At 39.7% G+C, this 22,219-nt stretch overlaps 1 protein-coding gene across 42 annotated transcripts in view; it reads left to right on the top strand.

Annotated features, from left to right (window-relative positions):
- NVL (nuclear VCP like) overlaps positions 1–22,219 on the top strand; it is a 129,833-nt gene that overhangs the window by 7,206 nt on the left and 100,408 nt on the right. For 40 of the 42 annotated variants that reach the window (XR_014817428.1, XR_014817425.1, XR_014817424.1 and 37 more), the window contains 11 exons: positions 818–875; positions 1,662–1,937; positions 3,070–3,202; positions 3,423–3,499; positions 4,027–4,161; positions 6,460–6,561; positions 9,285–9,402; positions 11,390–11,534; positions 16,409–16,673; positions 18,001–18,219; positions 19,839–19,943. Coding sequence is in view for 6 of the 42 variants with exons in the window: in XM_021064380.2 (XP_020920039.2) it covers positions 818–875; positions 1,662–1,937; positions 3,070–3,202; positions 3,423–3,499; positions 4,027–4,161; positions 6,460–6,561; positions 9,285–9,402; positions 11,390–11,534; positions 16,409–16,673; positions 18,001–18,219; positions 19,839–19,943 (1,633 nt within the window). In the remaining 36 variants the exon portion in view is untranslated. The remainder of the gene's footprint in view (positions 1–817; positions 876–1,661; positions 1,938–3,069; positions 3,203–3,422; positions 3,500–4,026; positions 4,162–6,459; positions 6,562–9,284; positions 9,403–11,389; positions 11,535–16,408; positions 16,674–18,000; positions 18,220–19,838; positions 19,944–22,219) is intronic. The other 2 variants (XR_014817439.1, XR_014817440.1) reach the window with 1 other exon arrangement.

Genomic DNA, 22,219 nt, shown 5'->3' with positions numbered 1-22,219 from the left:
TGACTTATAGGTAATTTTGTTTGTAAGGCATGAATTGTAGGGCAAAATGATTTTTTTCCCAAAGAGTTGAATGATCCACCTTCTTTACATTGATTAGAAATGGCCCAAATAATTGAACTTAATAACAAAAGAATTTATGTCTCAATTATAAAGGTGGGGCATAACATTTATAGAAACCTTTTTACTTAGGAAAAGCTCTTATTATTTTCAAAAGAAGATTAAATAGTAGCAGAGTTCTGAAGTTGCTCAAAGCTATCAGGTGTCAGCTCTCGGTTATAATGAACTGAGACTGCTTTCTTAGTTTGTAATTACAGGGACTTATACTTGTTTTGGGCCATATTATATGAGAAACTCTCTACCTTCATTTTCTGTGAATGGACTCGGAAAAGTTATATTTGGTCACGTGGCTTGGTCATGTTGCATTTGTTACTCCAACTGTTTAACTGTGGCTTGAGGGAGTATTTCTTCTACGGCATCTCATGTTCCTAAGTGAGACCCTTGGGTCTGTTGGGAATTTGTATGTCACTTTTGCTAGGAAAAAGATAACCACAATTTTATTAAGCATCTACTGTGTGCTAAGAACTTTGCAAGCTTTCCTTTAATCCCCTGATAACCCAGAGAGATGGATAGTTTCCATTTTTATAGATAAAGAGGCTAAAGCTCAGAGAAGTTAAGCAGAATTAGTAACTGGTAAAGTTGGATTTTGAATCCCGATTTTTCTGATTGCAAAGCCAGTATGCTTTCTTGTTTTGAGTAGTAAATTTTTTAGGATATGGGAGAAAAGCCTTTAAGATGTTTTTTTCCTCTTTTTATTGAGATATACTGAAAGCTATTCTGATGATGATTCAAATATGGAAGATTACCCAGATCCACAGGTAAGCCAAATATTTCATGGACCCACTCTGATTTTTTTAAAAATCATTATGAACTCACCTTAGAAAATACCAGTAAGGAATAGAATAAGAGACTTGGAATATCTTCATCAGTAAATAGTTGAATATTTCTTGTGTAAGGTATTGATAAATTTTTGAATTAGGCATGCTTCCAGTATTTGTGTATAGCCCATTATACAGGGGAAAAGAAGGAAAGAGAATGGCCAGAAATAAGGGCAGATAAGAATAGAAAGGGAGGGGGAAAAAAAAGGAATAGAAAGGGGGGAATTAATAGTAAAAATGGAGAAAAGAATATATTTTTTGCTAAAGAGATGGCATTGCCAATAGACTTGGATTAAAGTATGGGAATAATATGTCAAGTTATTTATAATTTACTCTATTTTTTCTCCTGGTTAATACTTCAGCTTTTGAATTTATTACCAAATTCATGATGATACTGTTACATTTGATCCAGTTTTGAATTGATGGAATAGTAGTGACTCAATGTCTACCACCTCATCTTCATACTTATACTATTTTTTAAAAAAATGACCTCTTTTGGTTTTATTTAACTTCCAATTACAAATTTGTATATTAAGTTGGAGTGGAGACGTGTCCATCTTTTTGAATAGTAAATGTGAGTTATCCTATTGTGAACACCTGTATTTTCTGACTAATTGCTTTGAGAGGAGGTGTTGAGAGGGAAATGCAGAGAGCTTCTTAATGGACATAATCAAACTTTCATGAGTACCTATTGAGTAATTTATGCTAAAATCATGTTTCTTCCAGTCAGCAAATCATATGAACAGTTCCCTGCTCTCCTTGTATCGGAAAGGAAATTCTGATTCTGTTTCAAGTACTCCTGAGATGGAGCAGAGAGAAACCACTGTTTCAACTCCACGGACAACTTCCAAAACAGACCCCATTCCTTTGAAGAAGACCCCTGCCAGAGCTTCTGAAGGAGGCTGGTTTATCGACAAAACCCCAGGTGGAAAGAAAGACAGTTTTTTCTCGGACCTAGCAGATGAAAAAAATAATCATAAGAAGCCGATATCTGAGATAGAGGTATTTTTATAGTGAAATTTTAGCCCCCCATAATTGGAGTACATTACAGCCTTTTCATTGAACGTAATATCAAGCAGGTTCCTGTGTTTTGTAAAAGACATAGGAACCTTGAGATACGTGTAGAATCTGATCACTTCCGATTACCACTGTCATTTTCACCCTAGTCCAAGCCTCTGCTCTTTCTTGCCTGAACTATTGAAGTAACCTTCCATTTGGAGTCTGCTTCCTTTCTTCTTCCCCTGGTATATTCTTCACACAGAGATAATTTTTTTTTTTTACAGGTTGTGTCAGATCATTGTCATTCTTTTATTAAAAACCCTCCAGTGGCTTCATTCAGCCTAGAGTCGGGGACCTTGCAGTTGCCAGTGAAGTCCTGTGTGCTTTGGGCCACCCTGCTGCCTGTTTATCTTATCTCCTGCTCCGACCTCCCTGACCGCTCAGCTGAGCTTTCTGCAGTTTCTAGAACACACCAAGCACTCTCTCACTTGGTTCATTCATGCTTGTATTTTCTGACTGGAAGGCTCTTTCCTGAGATTCCTGTGGTTCACTCCATCATTTCCTTTTTTGCTTTTTTAGGACCGCACCTGCAGCATATGGAAGTTCCCAGGCTAGGGGTCGAATTGAAGGTGCAGCTGCTTGCCTGCACCACAGCCACAGCAATGCGGGACCCGAGCTGCACCTGGAACCTACATTGCAGCTCACAGCAATGCTGGATCCTTAACCCACTGAGCGAGGCCAGGGATTGAACCCATATCCTCATGGGTACTGGTGGTGCTTGTTACCGCTGAGCTACAACGGGAACTCCGGGAACTGAATTTTTAACTTAAGTTTAAAAATTAATAGTCAATTCAGTTATTAGAAAATTTCTAAGTATATTTAGAACAACTTGCATATGTGAATCTACTTTTTTAGCTGTAAGTTTTATGAAATCTAAATACAAATCAAGAAAATTTAGTGTATGAATTGAGATGTGCTATATGCATAAATTACACATTGGACTCTGACAACTTGTTATAAAAACAGTATAAAACATCTCAATTTTTTTACTATGATTTGAAATGGTAATTCAAGAGTGATGATTCTTCACATTATAATTTCAAGCATGGCACATTGAAATTTCTTTTCTTCCCAGGATTCGAAAGATTCTTCTCTTCTGGAGAGTAATAAAAAAAGAAAAGGTAGGCTAAACAGCAAAGAAAGCAAAAGGAAGAAAGAAGATCTTCAGGAAGTAGATGGAGAAATAGAAGCTGTCCTGCAAAAGAAAGGTGAGGTGTGAGTGTTGTGGGTGGTGGCGGCTGTGTTTGCTCTAAGAGAGGCAACAGGATTCCAAGCTCTTCTACTTGGGGGACCTTCTGTGTGCAGAGACAATGACTGGAAAATGTTTCACTATCTAATGGATCTTTGTTTACTTAAAGATTATTTAGTATAATTCTGAGTTTCCGCTGAATCACTGATCTTGTCACCTCCTCCTTTTTTGTTCACCAGCTAAAGCCAGGGGGCTGGAGTTGCAGATCTCCAATGTGAAGTTTGAAGATGTTGGAGGCAATGATACAACATTAAAAGTTAGTTCAAATTCAGAATGTCTACCTTAGATGGGTATATGGCCAATCGTTTATGCAAACAAAGCCTTCCTCTTTGTTTCTAATAGGAACTGAGTGTCAAAAGGGGGTCTAGAAGGTGAGAAGGACAAGCCTGACTGTGCCGTTTATTCAGGGTAGTGAGGGATAAAAGAAGCATAGCATCTTCAACTTTTTCACCATGTTCAATATAGCGTACATACGATACAGGCTGTATGAAGAATCTTACTTCAGTAGTTGGAGTAGTAATCGTTACCATTTTTGTGCGTTCACTCCATTCCAGTTACTATTCATTCACCTTCCAGGTGGATATTCTTACAGCTTAGGAAAGGGAAGCTCAGACAGGTTATTGCTAAAGACCTACGGTAGGCAGCAGAGCTGGGCTTCAAACTCAGGCGTGAGCCTAAAGCCTCTACTCTGTCTACTGAACTTTGCCGCTGCAAAGAATGGGTCATTCCGTTCCACGCTGATTCTTTTTGGTGCTGAAGGACATCGTTCCTCTTCCCTAACAGGAGGTCTGCAAGATGCTCATCCACATGCGTCACCCAGAGGTGTACCACCACTTGGGTGTCGTACCCCCACGCGGAGTTCTTCTTCACGGGCCGCCGGGCTGCGGGAAGACGTTACTTGCACATGCAATTGCTGGGGTGAGGCTTGCTGACACTTGTTTGCTTTTGTTGTATTTGATGTTATTTGTTTATTTTTAATTTTTCTCTGGGGTCAACTTGAACCAGATTTGGCATATCCTCAAGCAGACTGATCCCTTCTTCGTTTTTTTCTGCCTCTTTTCATGCTTCGATTTGTGAGACTCTATTTTTCTAAATGTATTCAGTTATTTATTTGGCAACATTGGGTGGGAAGCAAAATAACGTAGCTGTGAACACTCCCTTTTTTAACACATAGTTTACATTTTGGTCACTTCTCTTTCCCTTAAGCCAGTAGTTTTCAAGAGCAGTAAAATAAGAAAACTCAGGGTTTTATTGTTTTTTCATAGAAATAAGTTTATTCAAAAATTCCATTCAGAGTCATGTTTTTATATTTTTTAGGTTTAAAGTATTCTTTCTGAAATGGTGATAATAGGGAGTTCCCTGGTGGTCTAGTGGTTAGGATTTGGCGCTTTCACTGCTGCTGCCCAGGTTTAGCTCCTGGTGTGGGAACTGAGATCCCACATCAAGCCATTGCACACTGAGGCCAGAAGTAAAAATAATATAAAAAATGATGGTTATAGATATTCAATTGGCCAAATGAAAAGTTAGCAATCTTGGGGGTTCCCATCGTGGCTCAGTGGTTAACGAATCTGACTAGGAACCATGAGGTTGTGGGTCTATCCCTAGCCTTGCTCAGTGGGTTAAGGATCTGGCATTGCTGTGGCTGTGGTGTAGGCCGGCGGCTACAGCTCCGATTAGACCCCTAGCCTGGGAACCTCCATATGCCATGGGAGCGGCCCTAGAAAAGGGGAAAAAAAAAAAAAGTTAGCAATCTTAATTTTATCCTTTTTTTTTTTTTTTTTTTTTTTTTTTCTCTTTAGGGCTGTACCCACGGCATATGGAAGTTCCCAAGTTTAGGAGTTGAGTCGGAGGTATAGGTGCTGCCTCTGCCACAGCCACAGCAACACCAGATTTGAGCTGTGTCTGTGATGTACACCACAACTCACAGCAACGCCAAATCCCTGACCCTCTAGGCAAGGCCAGGGATCGAACCCACATCCTCGTGGCTACTAGTCGGATTCATTTCCACTGAGCCACAGCAGGAACTCCCAGCAGTCTTAATTTTAGACCCATCAGATTTCTTAGAAACTGCACTGGGTGGTACAATGTAAAATGTCCAAGTAACTTCAGTTTGAAGAAGAGCATACTGCACCAGTCATGCATAGGGTTCTGTAAAAGAAAATTATTTCTGTAGGAGAACTTGATCGATTTGCCTCATTTATTCATTTGTTGGGTAAATCTTTTGTGTGACTCCTTCATTCCAGACATTGTAACACACTGATAAGTACAATAGACTGTTTTTATCTTTAAGCAGTTTTTCCATCAAATATGAGAGACAGGCATTCAGTCTTTCATACAAGTAAATGTTGTGCCTAGTTAGAGTGACAGTGAGTGGGAGATGGAAGAAGTGCAGAATGCTGTGTGGTATGTTGTTGGTATTGCTGCCTTAACCCAAGTTGAGAGTCAGGGTCAAAGATAATATTGTTGAGGAAGTAAAATTTCAAGACAGCCAGAAAGAAGAGTAGGGTTTAGGCAGTGTTGTTACCATTTGTATTGATGGGACTGTGGTAGTTTTTTTTTGTCTTTTTAGGGCTGCACCCCTGGCATATGAAGGTTCCCAGGCTAGGGGTCTAGTCGGAGCTGTAGCCTCCGGCCTACACTGCAGCCCACTGCAACGCCAGATCAGAGCCGCTTCTGCCACCTACACCACAGCTCATGGCAACGCCGGATCCTTAACTCACTGAGCAAGGCCAGGGATCGAACCTGCGACCTCCTGGATGCTAGTCAGATTTGCTTCCACTAAGCCATGATGGGAACTCCTTTTTTCCTTTACGAATCTGCCTCCTCTTACTAGTAACTAGTTACTTCTCTGGGTTCAGGGTAGGAGAAATGCCAGTAGGGTGTGTGGGAAATAACTGTGTTACAACCCCTGCCATTTCCTTTCTAGCAGATAAATAATGTATACATTTGTTTTGGCTCAGCTCTGAGCAGGGGGGAAACATACTAATACCCTTTATTCAGAAGAGATAATACCATTTTGATAGTGACGTGAAGTAAAATCAAGTAGAAGGTGTCCAGTCAAGGTGTTAAGATAAAACTGTAGACTTTAAAGTATTTTTCATTGAAGCAACAGAAGAACATGAAGAGCCTCAGAAAATTTTGAGAGAGGGACTAGATAAGGAAAAAGTAGGGAAGTAAAAAATTGGAAAATTTGTTCTTTTCTATTTTTGTGCATAGGAACTTGACCTTCCAATTCTAAAAGTAGCTGCTACAGAGATTGTATCTGGAGTATCTGGAGAATCTGAACAGAAGTTGAGAGAACTGTTTGAACAAGCCGTGGTGAGTCAGCTAACTACTTTAATGTCAGGTTATCAAGTCGTATAAGCTTATATGGGAGACCTCATTTTCGCTAATTCTAGTATTTGTTAAACCGTTCACTGGCCATTCTTTTTCCATATGGTAACTTGTTACTCATGTTGGCTAAATATTTAAAGTAGATTTACTGATACAGACTGTTGGATAGAATAATGTTATTAAGTAATCTGTTACTCTGAAAGTAAAAGTAAATATAATGGGTGAGACGTTCTGGGCTGTCATACCCAGTAATGATATGCTGAAAATAGGTTATCCTTGTGATCTTTTATTTTCACTGTACTTTCCTCAGCTTAGGTTTGACCAAACAACCTGTAAGCACTGTGAAAGTTTTAACATTTAAAGATTATCACATTAAAAAGCAACCATGAAAATATCGGTAAAGTCTTCTGTTTGCATAGTTGAAGCTGTGAAAAGAAAATTCCGCCACCATAGAAATTACAAATTGGGTGTTATTATTATTATTATTTTTGGAGATTGAGTTTTATTATGATTATAATTCATATTACTAAAATTTGAATGTTTAAGAACTTTTGCAGACGGTGACATTTGTATCCTATTAAAGTTTTATTTCCTCTATAGTATGACGGTTAAATGTACTTTCAAGTTAGAAACATAGGTTCAAATCCTTATGCCATCTCGTACTAATTGTCTAATCCTGGATGAGAGATTTAACTACTCCAATCCTTAGTTTCCTGACTAGTAAGCTGTGTTAATACTGCTTAAATCTCATGGGGTTGTTGAGAGTATTAAATGTGAGGGTTCTTCTGAAATCTTTAATGTAGTGTCCAGCACACAGCAAAAGTCCTATAAAAATGAGCTGTGAGATTGTTTACCCTTGGGCAATCACTAATCATCACTCTGGTTCAAAAATAAAAAGTAGTGAAAAGTTTCATTTTGTATCTTTATTTACACTCAAAATGTATAGGGGCTGATAAACATGGCCAGTGAATCTCAAATGCAGAGGTGAAGTGAAATTAGAAGAGAAAGTGTCTTTTACCAGTACTTGAGATAGTGCTTTTTTAAAAGATCAAGAATGGGCAAAAAGACAAAAAAAAAAAAAAAAAAAAAGAATGTAACAAAATTTATTACTAAGTCCTAACTGCTCTGGAGCCCAGGCTCCTGCTGTTGACAGACGGGTTGTGGGGGCAAGGAATAGTGACTTTATTCGGAAAGCAACAGACCAAGCGGATGGTGGACGGGTGTCCCAAAGAACCATCTCCCTGACTTAGAATCCAGGCTTCTTTTGTACAGAAAAGAGGAGGGGGTAAAGTCCTGGTATTTGGTCATCTTCCCAAACTGAAACTCTTCCTTTTAATCGCTTAACTCTCCAGCCTTTGGCAGCCACCATTCTGTTTGCTGCCTTCTGTGAATTTGACTATTCCAATTTGAGTGCTTATATTGTACCTTAATTTATTCTTTTTGCACTCTGTCTAGTTTATGTTTTTAAAAAGACTGAAGGTGGATCATTGTCCACACTGGTGTTTTGGAACTTTACCCTCCTTCCTTACTCAGTGTAGCCTTCAAAATAAGCCTCTGGTAGTTCCAGTTTGGGATGATGAAAAAGTTCTGCAGATGGACGGTGGTGATGGTTGTATAACAATGTAAACATATTTAATGCTATTAAACCGTACACTTAAATTGGTTAGCCTGGTAAATTCCAGGTGTATTTTACCTCAATAAAAAAATGAAAAAAAAAAAAAAAGGTGGAGTTCCCTTTGTAGCTCAGTGGTGACAAACCCAACCAGAATCCATAAGGACACGGGTTCAATCCCTGGCCCTGCTCAATGGGTTAAGGATCTGGTGTTGCCGTGAGCTATGCTGTAGGTCGAAGATGAGGCTTGGATCTGGCATTGCTGTGGCTGTGGTGTAGGCCAGCTACTGTAGCCCTGATGCAACCCCTAGCCCAGGAACTTCCATATGCTGTGAATACAGCCCTGAAAAGAAAAAAAAAGGCAAGCCTTTGGTGTTTCTTAAATTCCTCTTATGGTAGATTCTAGGAAAAAGCTTAGATATTTTTATGTCAGTAGGAACACTGATGAAACATTTCTAGTGAACTTCAATTTTGTAGTTTAAAATTTATAAATTTGTTTTTAAATTTCAGAGGATAGCATATATGCCTAATTTACAAATGAATTTCAGTAGATCCATCATCACAAACATGGATTGATGAGAAGGCTATAAAAGTATTATGCTATATGTAGCCTCTTACTGTCCTCTTTTAATCTTCTGACTTTTCAAGTCAGATAAAAATGAGAAGTAAATCACTCTGAACTGCCTTCTTTAGCATTATTCTTTTGGCGAATGATCTTTGAACTTTAAGATTGAAAAAAAAATGTTGGGAGTTCCATCTTGGTGCAGTGGAAACGAATCTGACTAGGAACCATGAGGTTGTGGGTTCTATCCCTGGCCTCGCTCAGTGGGTTAAGGATTTGGCATTGCCATGAGCTGTGTAGGTCAAAGACATGGCTCAGATCTGGTGTTGCTGTGGCTCTGACATAGGCTGGCGGCTACAGCTCTGATTAGACCCCTAGCCTGGGAACTTCTATATGCTGTGGGTGCGGCCCTAAAAAAGACAAAAGACAAAAAAAGAAAAGAAAAAAATTGAAAAAAAAAATTTGTATATCTACCTATGCCACAGTATTGGAAATATGTTTATGATTGTCTTTTTGTGATATTCTGATTTCTAGTCAAATGCACCATGTATCCTTTTTATTGATGAAATTGATGCTATTACCCCCAAAAGAGAAGTTGCTTCAAAAGATATGGAGCGAAGAATTGTAGCCCAGCTCCTAACCTGCATGGACGGTCAGTTTAAAATAATGAATTTACGTTAAGATAATAAATTGTTTTTTTCTTAATAGTGTCAGATGGGAGTTCCCGTTGTGGCATAGTGGTTAACCAATCCGACTAGGAACCATGAGGTTGTGGGTTCGATCCCTGGCCTCCCTCAGTGGGTTAAGGATCCGGTGTTGCCGTGAGCTGTGGTGTAGGTCACAGAGGTGGCTGGGATCCCGCCCTGCTGTTGCTCTGGCAGTGGCTACAGCTCTGATTAAATCCCTAGCCTGGGAACCTTCATATGCTGTGGGAGCGGCCCTAGAAAAGACAAAAAAAAAAAAAGTAGTGTCGGATGTGTCAGGTATGAAACATTCAAACAGCATAAAACTGAGTAAAAAACACAAATCTTTTTCTTTCCATAAAAGATTGCATCATTAATTTTTGGAGTATATCTCACAACAGTTATTTTTAATGCATTTACACATATATAAATATACTAGCATATTGTTTTGCTCTTTATAATACTGGGATTGTACCACACTCAACATTCTATAACTTACTCTTTGTATCTTAACAATATGTTTTCGAAATGTTGCCATTTTAATGCATTCATATCTATCTCTATTTAATTGCTGTTTGGTATTCTTTAGGGTAAATTTATCATATTATATTTAAATATTTCCATTTTAATGTGTATTCAAGTTGTTTTGTTTTTTGTTTTATAATAAGCTGAAGGGAATTCCCTTAAATGGGCCTTTTTGGTACACATGTATTTTTCGAGGATGAAATGATGATTAGAAATTATGCATCTAAAATTGTTGTAGGAGGAGTTCCCATCACGGCGCAGTGGTTAACGAATCCGACTAAGAACCATGAGGTTGCAGGTTCGATTCCTGCCCTTGCTCAGTGGGTTAACGATCCGGTGTTGCCGTGAGCTGTGGTGTAGGTTGCAGACGCGGCTTGGATCCCGCGTTGCTGTGGCTCTGGCGTAGGCCGGTGGCCACAGCTCCGATTGGACCCTTATCCTGGGAACCTCCATGTGCCGTGGGAGCGGCCCAAGAAATAGCAAAAAGACAAAAAATAAATAAATAAATAAATAAAATAAAAAATTAAAAAAAATAAATAAAATAAAATAAAATTGTTATAGGAAATGGCAAATTGCCTTCCAGGAAGACTTTGTCATTTACGTCTTTGCCGATACTATGCAAGAGTCACCCTCTCTCCAGATCCTTCAAAGCGTTGGATGTTATCAGTTGCTTTTAATTTTTGTCATGCTGCGGCCTGTTTGTACCTCATTGCTCTCATTCATTCCATTTCTTCCATGTAGAATTTCATGAACCTACATGTCTACTTATTAATATCCTGTTCACCCTTCGAGCCTTTTTCTGTAATGTTAACCTCCTCCCTAAATTCTCCCTGATTCCTCAGTCAGAAATCATATTATACTGCAGTGCTTTGTTTATGCTTATTTTGCTTCACAGAATTGGTCTTATGTTTCTCTACAGATCATAAGCTGCTTGAGGACAAAGTTTGTATGTCCTCCATATTTCATGTATTAGACATTTAGTAAATGTTAGCAATATGTGTATATATATGTATATTTACAATATACATATACATACATATATATTGCTGGCAAAATGTGTAGTTCTTTGTCATCATTTAAATGACGTCTGTAATCATTATTGTTCTTTTTTTTTTTTTTTTTTTCGTCTTTTTGCCATTTCTTGGGCCACTCCTGCGGCATATGGAGGTTCCCAGGCTAGGGGTCGAATCGGAGCTGTAGCTGCCAGCCTACGCCAGAGCCATAGCAACGCAGGATCCGAGCCGCGTCTGCAACCTACACCACAGCTCACGGCAATGCCAGATCCTTAACCCACTGAGCAAAGTGAGGGATCGAACCCGCAACCTCATGATTCCTAGTCGGATTCGTTAACCACTGCGCCATGATGGGAACTCCTCATTATTGTTCTTAATGTCATGTGTCTTGTTCACCACTTGCCCTGGTTCTTACTAGATTTGAATAACATGGCTGCTACGGCTCGGGTCCTAGTCCTTGGAGCTACTAACCGACCAGACTCATTAGATCCTGCTTTGAGACGTGCAGGAAGGTTCGACCGAGAAATATGCCTGGGTATCCCAGATGAAGCATCCAGGGAAAGGTATGGTCTTACAGAATGAATTTGTATGCCACTACGTCATCTGACTGAATGATTTGAAATTGGGAGGTAGATATGTCGTGTTGCCTTTTCTTTTTGTGCCAGTGAAATTGATTGCAAAGAAAAAAGCCCACATTAAATTAATGCTTATGGAAAACAATTTACTCATTAGTATGGCATTGTTTCAGGCTGATTTTCAGTAGTGATATTGGCCTTAGGTGTCCATACTCATTTGTCTGATCTTATTAACAGCGTCTTGGTTTTTTAGTTGGCTGATAGCTTAGGGAGAGTGGCACTATGGAACAGAGCAGTGATAGTGGGGCCACATGTAAGTGAAATCTAAGTACCTGTTGTACTAACCTGCCTAAGATCGAAGGTTCCATGACACACCATTAAATGGCAGCTAAAGAGTTGAAAGCTGCAGGACCAGCCTTTCTTAGTAATTGGGGTTGAATGTTCATAGAGCAAAGAAACATCCACCGATATATCTCAGTGACCAGAAATATCTCAGGAGGCACTGTTGAGGCGGTGGAGTAAAGGAAATCTATCTAGTGAAGAAATATTCTGAAATTCTGTATTTGTCATGACTTTGGCTTACATTAATGACAGTAAATTGCTGTACGTGCTCTCCAGCGGCTCTCAGTGAACGTAGCATATAGTGAAAGGATAGTCCTGTGGACGGTGAAGAAGGGAAGAGGCCAACGACAGGAGACTTCATGAGTTCAGGACAGAAAGTGGTCAGAAGGCACCGCGGGCAGGAGAAAGCATTTATGGAGGACATGTCATCCTCTGTCTTCCTAGTACTGAAGGTGGCTTCAGCTTTTGATTGATCGATAGTTTCTTCTTCAGCTGAATACCTATAGATGTATTCATTGTCATCTGTGGGTATGCCATTCAGGTTTGTTTACTACCATATTTAGACCCATAGCAAAATAATAATGTTATTTAATATTTGAGTTGTTTGGAGTTCCCATCGTGGCGCAGTGGTTAACGAATCTGACTAGGAATCATGAGGTTGTGGGTTCGATCTCTGGCCTTGCTCAGTGGGTTGAGGATCCGGTGTTGCCATGAGCTGTGGTGTAGGCTGCAGACACGGCTACAGATCCAGCGTTGCTGTGATTCTGGCATAGGCCGGTGGCTACAGCTCCAATTAGACCCCTAGCCTGGGAATCTCCAGATGGCGGGGGAGCGGCCCTAGAAAAGGCAAAAAGACCAAAACAAAACAAAACAAAACAAAACAAAAAATTGTTTGTGTTTATTCAGCAAATACGTATTGAGCATGTAGTATGTGTATATACCACTGGGGTAGGTAGTATGAGTAACATAAAGACTTAGAAGTCCTTGCTTTCAGGATGCTGACAGTGTAAGAGTAAGACAGAAATAAGGCCTGTATCCTTTAACGAGGCTTTTTCTGATCAAGTGCCAAACGTAGTGGTAGAGACATAGACACAGTAGAGCCCATTATCCCTCCTAGATAAAGTCTTTTTTCCTGTCAATCCATCATTCCGTCATCAGCAAAGTCCTTAAAGGGCTTTCATAGATAGCCATGTTTTGAAAAATTTCAAGCCTACAGAAAAGTTGAGAGTAGTACATAGTACAGTAAAAATCTATATACCCTTTAGCTGAATTTACTGCTTGTCAACATTGTGGTGTATTTACTTTCACTCTCTAGAAAAACATCACATATTTGTGTATGTGGGTGTGTGTGGTTTTTTTTTTTTTTTTTTTTTTTTTTTTTTTTTTTTTTTTTTTTGGCCAACCCATTTGAAGGTTAGGTGAAGACATCATGACATTTGAGCCATAAATACTTCTGTTTAACTGTCATACTATTTTCCACACTCAAAAAATTTAACTCTGACAATAATATTATCTTAATATAAAGTCTATTCTAATTATCCCAGTTGTCTCCCAAATTTCCATTGAAATTGTATTAATCTTTCATTTTGTTTAGCTTTTTTTGTTTGTTTTTTGTTTGACCTAGAATCCAGTCAAGAAGCAAATGTACTGTTGTGTAGGCATGCCCTTTTAATTTTCATTCATCAGTCTTTTGGGAGGAGAGAGTACTTTCATGACACTGACTTTTTTTTTTTCTTTTTAGGGCTGCACCCATGACATATGGAAGTTCCCAGGCTAGGGGTTGAATTGGAACTGTAGCTGCCACCCTACACCACAGCCACAGCAACGTGGAAACCAAGCCTTGTCTATAGCCTTCACCGAAGCTCACAGCAACACCGAATCCTTAACCCACTGAGCAAGGCCAGGGTTCAAATCCGCATCCTCATGGATACTAGTTGGGTTCGTTACCTCTGAGCCACGACGGGAACTCTGACACTGACGTTTTTGAACTGTCCAGATAAGTCTTTTGTCGATTACTCAAAATTTTAAATTTACCTCATAGATTCTTCATGATTAGATTCAAGTTAAACATTTTGAGCAAGAATTCTACATATGTAGTGAGGTGTCCTTCTCAGAACATTTCAAGGGGTTCGTGGTGTCAGTTTGTATCATTATTGATGTAAGTTTAATCACTTGGAAAATTCATCAGAATTCTCTCCTCTAAAAGTGTCTTATTTTTGTACTTAATAAACTGCAGATATTTCTGGTATCTATGGTTATTTATGACTGCCTTTTGTTAGTTTGTTCAAACTCCATTTTAGATTCAATAAAATAAGTTCTGGAAGTTACCATTGTGGCACAGCAGAAACAAATCTGACTAGGAACCATGAGGTTGGGGGTTTGATCCCTGGCCTCCCTCAGTGGGTTAAGGATCTGGCGTTGCTGTGGCCGTGGTGTAGGCCAGTAGCTGTAGCTCCCATTACACCCCTGGCCTGGGAACCTCCATAAGCCTCAGGTGTGGCCCTAAAAAGCAAAAAAAAAAAAAAAAAAAGTGAGTTCTGTAGGTATATATTGATATTTTATGTAGGCTATAATGGTCTAGCTAAATCTTAGAAAAGGCAAGAATTTTTCTGAGACTAAAGAGGGATATTAAATGTTTACTGTGTTTGGGAGTTCCCATTGTGGCTCATTGGATTAAGACTCTAACTGATGTGTGTGAGGATGTGGGTTCAGTCCCTGGACTCGCTCAGTGGGTTAAAGGATCCGGCATTGCTCCAAGCTATGGTGTAGTTCGCAGATATGGCTCAGATATGGTGTTGCTGTGACTGTGGCGTAAGGCCTGTAGCTGCAGTTCTGATTGGACCTCTAGCCTTGAAACTTCCATATGCTGCAGGTGCAGCATTAAAAAGACTAAAAAAAAAAAGTGTTTACTGTATTTGGTGCTCCCTCATGGCTCAGTGGGTTAAGGATCTGTTGTTGTCACTGCTGTGGCTATGCTTACAGCTGTGGTGCAGATCCATCCCTTGCCTGGGAACTTCTGCATGCCATGGGCATGGCCAAAAATTTTTTTTTTACTGTGTTTAAGGCCAGTTGGGAAGAGCAAGGTCAAAAGAGAAGATAGCTCTTGAATATAATTATGAGGAAGTTTTTTTTTTTAAGCATAGTTCCTGTTGTGGCTCAGCAGAAGTGAATCTGACTAGCATCCATGAAGACACAGGTTCAATCCCTGGCCTCACTCTGTGGGTTAAGGACCCTGCATTGCTATGACTGTGGTGTACACCGGCAGCCATAGCTCCAATTTGACCCCTAGCCTGGGAACTTCCATGTGCCACGGGTGCGGCCCTAAAAAATAAATAAATAAAAAGAATTTTTTTTAATGAAGAGAGTTTAACAGATTGTTTTTCGATTATTATCATTTTTTTTTTTTTTTTTTTGGCTTTGCCAGTGGCATGTGGAAGCTCCTAAGCCAGAGATGGAACCCACTCCACAGCAGCAGCTTGCACCAAAGAAGTGACAGCACCAAATCCTTAACCTGCTGCAGCATGAGGAAACTCTGAAAGAGGGTTTTAAAAAAAAATTTGTAGTAAAAAACACAGATAAAATTTACCATCTTGTTCCTTTTTAAGAGTGCAGTTCAGTAGTATTATGTATACTCACATTGTAGCCAGTCTTTAGAACTTTTTCTGTCTTAGAAAACTGGAACTCTATACCTATTAAACTAAAGCACACAAAACTGGCCCAGGTTACACAGAGAGTACAGCTGGTATTCAAACTCTGGTGGTCTGGTGTCAGACCTTTTATCCTAAATATCTTTACTGTTTTTAAGTTTCATTCAGGAGTTCCCGTTGTGGCTCAGTGGTTAACGAATCCGACTAGGAACAATGAGGGTGCGGGTTCAATCCCTGGCCTTGCTCAGTGGGTTAAGGATCTGGCGTTGCCGTGAGCTGTGATTTAGGTCACAGACGCGGCTCAGATCCCACATTGCTGTGGCTGCAGTGTAGGCCGGTGGCTACAGCTCCGATTCAACCCCTAGCCTGGGAACCTCCATATGCCGAGGGAGTGGCCCAAGAAATGGCAAAAAGACAAAAAAAAGAAAGTTTCATTCAGTATGTTATTCCTTTAATAACAGTAATTACCCAGGAGTCCATATTTCTTTGGCATCTACCATGTTACCAGTTTGGTTGAGCCAAATTTTTCACACATGCAATACAGGTGATGAGCAATAAAGGGGACGTTGGTGAAATACCTGTCCTGCTATAACATTGGATATAATTCTTAAAAGCAGATTTTTTTTAAAAAACGTGTTTTTTTATTCATATAACTTAATATAGTTCCTAATAAATCAGATATTTATACCTTAATCCCTAATGGAATAAGGTGGGATATAAAATAGTGATTTCACATTTGTCGAATGAGCAAAATACTTATGTTGTACCCATTATACTACCATTGACAGGAAGAACTTCAAATAAGTACATTTGGTGACTCATTTTTACTGGTAGGTTAGGAATCTGAGTTTCATGTCCTTGTCTTTTCTCCAGAATTCTTCAGACCTTGTGCAGAAAACTAAGACTTCCTGAAACTTTTCGTTTTCGTCACTTAGCACACCTGACACCAGGCTTTGTTGGTGCTGACCTGATGGCCCTCTGCCGAGAGGCAGCCGTGTGTGCCGTCAACAGGGTCTTAATGAAGCAGCAGGAGCAGCAGAAGGAAAATCCTGAGAATGAAGGCTTGCCCTCCAAAGGAGGCCAGGAAGAAGGGATTGGAACAGAACCCACTTCTAAAGGACAGGCGCTTTCTACACAGGTACCTTAGACTGCCATTTAAATGTTTTTAGTTCGTGTTATCTTACATGCGGGCAGGTATCAGTGTAGTATGAGGTTTATGATTTTTTTATTTTATCGGAATCATTATCAGTCACTCCCAGAATGTCTGTAATTTCAAAAGTACAAGTTGTTTCACTTCTTTCAATTGACTCTGAATGAATTCCTTTTATAATAATGATTATGAAATCTAGGAAAGGGTTGGCAAACTGGCCCAGCTGCTCACTGCCAGTTTTCGTCAATAGTTATATTGGAGCACAGCCATGCTTGTTTATTGACAGACAGTCTTTTTCTGCTTTCATATGTCACAGCCAAATTCACACAAGTGTCCTTGCAGCAGAGACTGAAAGGTCTGCAAAGCCTGCAGTGTCTAATCTCTAGTTCTTTACAGAAAAAGTGTATCAACTCCTGTGAGAACTTTGCCATTTAGTAATGTTTCTGGCTGTCTTTAGGTTGGGTAGACTAGGAGAGTCTGCCGATGCAGTGCTGGCCTGTCCCTGGCTGTACCTGGTGCAAGAGCACAGGGCTGGCCCTGTGAGAGGGCCATGTGTTATCCAAGATCTGCTAAAATTTTGGGTTTTGTGAGTCACAAAAACCCATTATAACATTTATGTACTATTTTATAGCTTGTACAGGGGGGCTTTTCTTTTGAGAAGGCTGCCGTGCCTGTGGCACCACAAGTTCCCATACCACGGATGGAACCTGAGCCACAACAGTGTCAATACCAGATCAACTCAGATGAGCCATTGAGAGCAAAATAAACAATGTATATCAATGGATGAATTTCCTGGTGGCTCAGGGGGTTATGGATCCAGAGTTGTCACTGCTGGTTCAGTCCCTGGCCTGGGAACTTCCGGAACTTTCTCATTCCATAGGAGTAGCCAAAACAAAAACAAAACCAAAAACATTTATCAGTGGAGAAAATTATTAAAATGCGTAGATGTTCACATAAATTACAGAAATAATGCGGTAATACTTTTTTTTTAAAACCACAAACAGGAGTTCCCGTCTTGGCTCAGTGGTTAACAAATCCGACTAGGAACCATGAGGTTGCAGGTTCCATCTCTGGCCTTGCTCAGTGGGTCAAGGATCTGGCGTGGCCGTGAGCTGTGGTGTAGGTTGCAGACGCGGCTCGGATCCCGCGTTGCTGTGGCTCTGGCGTAGGCCGGTGGCTACAGCTCCGATTAGACCCCTAGCCTGGGAACCTCCATATGCCACAGGTGTGGCCCTAGAAAAAAGTACAAACAGTAACTTTTTCAACAAACTTTGGTTTTTTTCGTTTTTTTTCCCCCTCATTTGTTCCCTTAAAGGATGAACTGCAGAGATTGCTGGGGTTGCTAAGGAACCAAGATCCCCTCTCAGAGGAGCAGCTGCAAGGGCTGTGCATTGAATTGAATGATTTCATTGTTGCTCTGTCTTCAGTCCAACCCTCTGCTAAAAGGGAAGGCTTTGTCACTGTCCCTAATGTGACATGGGCAGATATTGGTGCCCTGGAAGATATTAGAGAGGAGCTCACCATGGCAATATTGGTAGGTGTACCTGCTGCTCACTATTGTTGGCAAACATGATGGGTAAATGCTCTTGCGTGTACTAAGTTATATGTCTCAATTGGCTTGACTGTTTGATATTCCTATTGTATTATTAAATACCCGATGAGGGTTTTTCATTCTTCTGAGATCTGTTTTAGGCTTATTCTTTTGGTTGTGCTTCAATTCTATGGCAATGAATTTAAAAAAAAAAGGTTTAGGATTTAAGTTTCAACCAAGAATAAATTGTTTGAGAAATACTTGATCGGGCTCATAAGGGTCACAGCAGTTTTAATGCTCTTGAAACTTTGGACTGATTTTCGTTTATTCTTACTTTTCCACTCTCCTGATCATTTCATGGTTCATCAGTGACATATGACCCATTGAGAGGTGTGTAACTACTGAAAGGGAAAATACATGGAGATTATAGTGAATAGGTATTTCTTTGTTTTGACTACATAGAGTACTGCTACTTTTTTTTTTTGCCTTTTGCTTTTTCTGGGGCCACTCCCACAGCATGCGGAGGTTGCCAGGCTAGGGGTCTAATCGGAGCTGTAGCCACCGGCCTACGCCAGAGCCACAGCAACGCGGGATCCGAGCCGCATCTGCAACCTACACCACAGCACACGGCCACGCCAGATCCTTAACCCACTGAGCAAGGCCCGAGATTGAACCCACAACCTCATGGTTCGTAGTTGGATTTGTTAACCACTGAGCCACAACGGGAACTCTGAGTACTGCTGCTTCTGATTTCCTAAAGGGGAGGCATTGCCTAAAATTTTTATGAAATAGAAATCTAGATACATTTTCTGAAAATTCCTTTTTTTTTTATAATTTTTTTCTACTGTATAGCATGGTGACCCAGGTACACATACAAGTACACATTCTGTTTTCTCACATTATCATGCTCCATCTTAAGTGACATTTTCTAAAAATTCTTGATTTCGAAGTATTGAAATATTATATCTAAAATGTTTTCAGGAGTCCCCTTGTGGTGCAGCAGGTTAAGGACCTGGCGTTGTCACTGTAGCGGCTCAGGTCACTGCTGTGACGTGAGTTCAGCCCCTGGCCTAGGAACTTCCACATGTAACTGATGTGGCGAAAAAAATAAGTAAATAAAATATTTTCAGAACTTAAATTTAGCTATGACTTTTTTAAAAGCTGTGATTCTTAAAATTTCTCTATTTTCTTTTTTTCTTTTTTGGGGGGGGTGGGAGGCCACAACTGTGGCATATGGAAGTTCCCAGGCTAAGGATCTAATTGGAGGTGCAACTGCCAGCCTACGCCACAGCCACGCCAAGTCTGAGCTGCATCTGTGACCTGTACCACAGCTCATGGCATTGCTGGATCCTAACCCACTGAGTGAGGCCAGGGATTGAACCCACTTCCTCATGGATACTTGTTGGGTTTTTAACCTGCTGAGCCAAATGGAACCCCCATTGATTTTAAAATTTATCACCATATACCTCATACTTGAAACACAGGTAAACACACTATACCAGGCACTGTTTTTGTCTTCAGGCCTCACAATCAGTGTTGAAAATATGCATCTAGAGATAATTTGAATAGGCAGTATAGAGTGAACATTTGTAACAAATCGCTCTTGGTATTGTTTCTCTCAGGCACCAATACGTAACCCAGATCAGTTCAAAGCTCTTGGGTTGGTGACTCCAGCTGGAGTCCTCCTTGCTGGTCCTCCTGGCTGTGGAAAAACTCTGCTGGCAAAGGTATGGAATAATTCAACTGCGTGTATTTTTTTTCTTACTATCATTAGGATAATAGGAATAAAACTTTAAATGTTGAAGTTAAGTATTTTTGCATAAATACCTATTAAAGGTTCATTTTGGAAGGACTGACAGTTTTCTTCAGGGAGATTTCCCACTTTAATTTTAATCACAGAAGGTGCGTACGTCATTGAGAATATGGAAAAGAAAAAATTAAAATCAACCGTAAACCCATGAATTTTTTTTTCTTTTTTGGGGGGTGGTGGGGGCACACCCTTGACATATGGAAGTTCCTGGGCCCGGGATCAAATTGGCACCACCATGGAGACAAGTCATATCATTAACCCGTTGTACCACAGTGGGAACTCCAGTCCATCACTTTTGACATAGAAATTATTGTATTTTCTGTATTATATCCTAACTTTTTAATGAGTATTATTGCATAGTTATAGTTTGTAGCTGACCTTATTTTTTGCTTCAGTATAGTTATTATTAGTAACTTGAGTATTTTCTTCTATGTTCCTTATTACAATTGTTATTTTGAAAAATGTTTTTTTTTTTTTTTTTACCATTGCAAACATAGATAAGCACGAGAGAAAAAGCATTATTTATAGTCTTCTCACTATTGCCTACTGGTAACTACTGTTTCATTTTGTGATTAGTCTTTTCCAGATGTTCTTCTGTATATGCATATCAAGATAATATGCATAACTTTTACATATGTATTTAAAATACAAGGTTTTTAAACATGTGTTTCTCACTTAGCAATATTTCTTTAACATCTTTCCATGTCAGTATATAGATACACATCAGTATTTTTAATGCCTGCATAGTACTCTACCACGAAGATATTCTGTAATTTATGAAAATGAGACTCTATTAAAACCAATTTGTGTTAAATAGTCCTGAACTTATATTTTTGTACCTTGGCAGGTAATTTTAATAGAATGCATTCCTAAATCATTTTTCAATAAAAAGAAAGCATGTCTTTAAAGCTTTTGATCCCTCAACACGCAGTGAAAATGATTCATTTCCCAGTTACATTTGATTCATTACCAAAGTGCCTTCCAAAGAGTTTGTACCAGTTTTCACCCCAACCAGAGGGCATGAGTATTCATTTAAGTTAGCAATAGCTGTTAACATTGTTTTTAATGTTTGACAGTCTGATAGGTAAAAATGATACCTCACAGTGTTTAAGTTACATTTTAAAAATGACTAGTGGTATAGCTTCCTGGTGGCATAGTGGTTAAAGATCCAGCCTTGTTACTCTTGTGGCATGGGTTCCATCCCTGGCCTGAGAAGTTTTTCATGCCATGGGCGTAGCCAAAAAAATTACTAGTGGCCTTTTATTTTTTTACTTTAAAAAAATTTTTTTTTTAAGGTACAGTTAATTTATAATGTTCCTTCAATTTCTGCTCTATAGCGAAGTGACCCAGCCATACATTATACATATACATTCCTTTTTTTTTTTCATACTGTCTTCCATTACTTTCTAACCCAAGAAACTGGACACAGTTCCCTTTGCTGTACAGTAGGACCCCATTATTTATCCGTTCTATATGTAATAGATTTTTTTTTTTCTTTTCTTTTTTTAGGGCTGTAGGTGCAGCATATGGAAGTTCCCAGGCTAGGGGTCGAATCAGAGCTACAACTGCTAGCCTACTCCATAGCCACAGCAATGCAAGATCCCAGCCACATCTTCAGCCTACACCACAACCTTCACTACAGCTCACAACATTGCCGGATCCTTAACCCACTGAGCAAGGCTAGGGATTGAACCCGCATACTCGTGGATCCTAGTTGGGTTCATTACTGCTGAGCCATGAGGGGAACTCCCTAAATGTAATAGTTTGTATCTCCCAACCCCAAACTCCTCATCCATCCCCTTCTCTTCCCCCTCCCCCTTGGATGATATATGTTTATTGATTATTTTTCTTTATGAATTGTCTGTTCATATCCTTTATTTTCTTATGACATGCTTGTGATTTTATAATTACTTTTCATATATTAAGATATGTTGTATTTGTAGGTTTTTTGTTTTTTTTTTGCCATTTTGCTTTATTGGTCACAATTTTCTTTGTCTTCTTTAGGGCTGCACCTACGGCATATGGAAATTCCTGGGCTAGGGGTCAAACTGGAGCTGCAGCTGCCAGCCTACACCACACCACAGCAACTCAGGACCTCGAGCTGCATCTGTGACCCACACCAAGGCTCATGGTAGTGCTGAATCCTTAACCTTAACGCACTGAGCAAGGCCAGGGATCAAACATGCATTCTCA

Source organism: Sus scrofa, chromosome 10, assembly GCF_054392235.1.
Source record: "Sus scrofa isolate SSC_HxYL_T2T_F1_AM1 chromosome 10, Sscrofa_HxYL_maternal_Yorkshire_Landrace_v2.0, whole genome shotgun sequence".
Taxonomy (NCBI): Eukaryota; Metazoa; Chordata; class Mammalia; order Artiodactyla; family Suidae; genus Sus; species Sus scrofa.
Note: the sequence above shows the minus strand (reverse complement) of the source record. Positions and strands in the feature narration are given on the sequence as shown.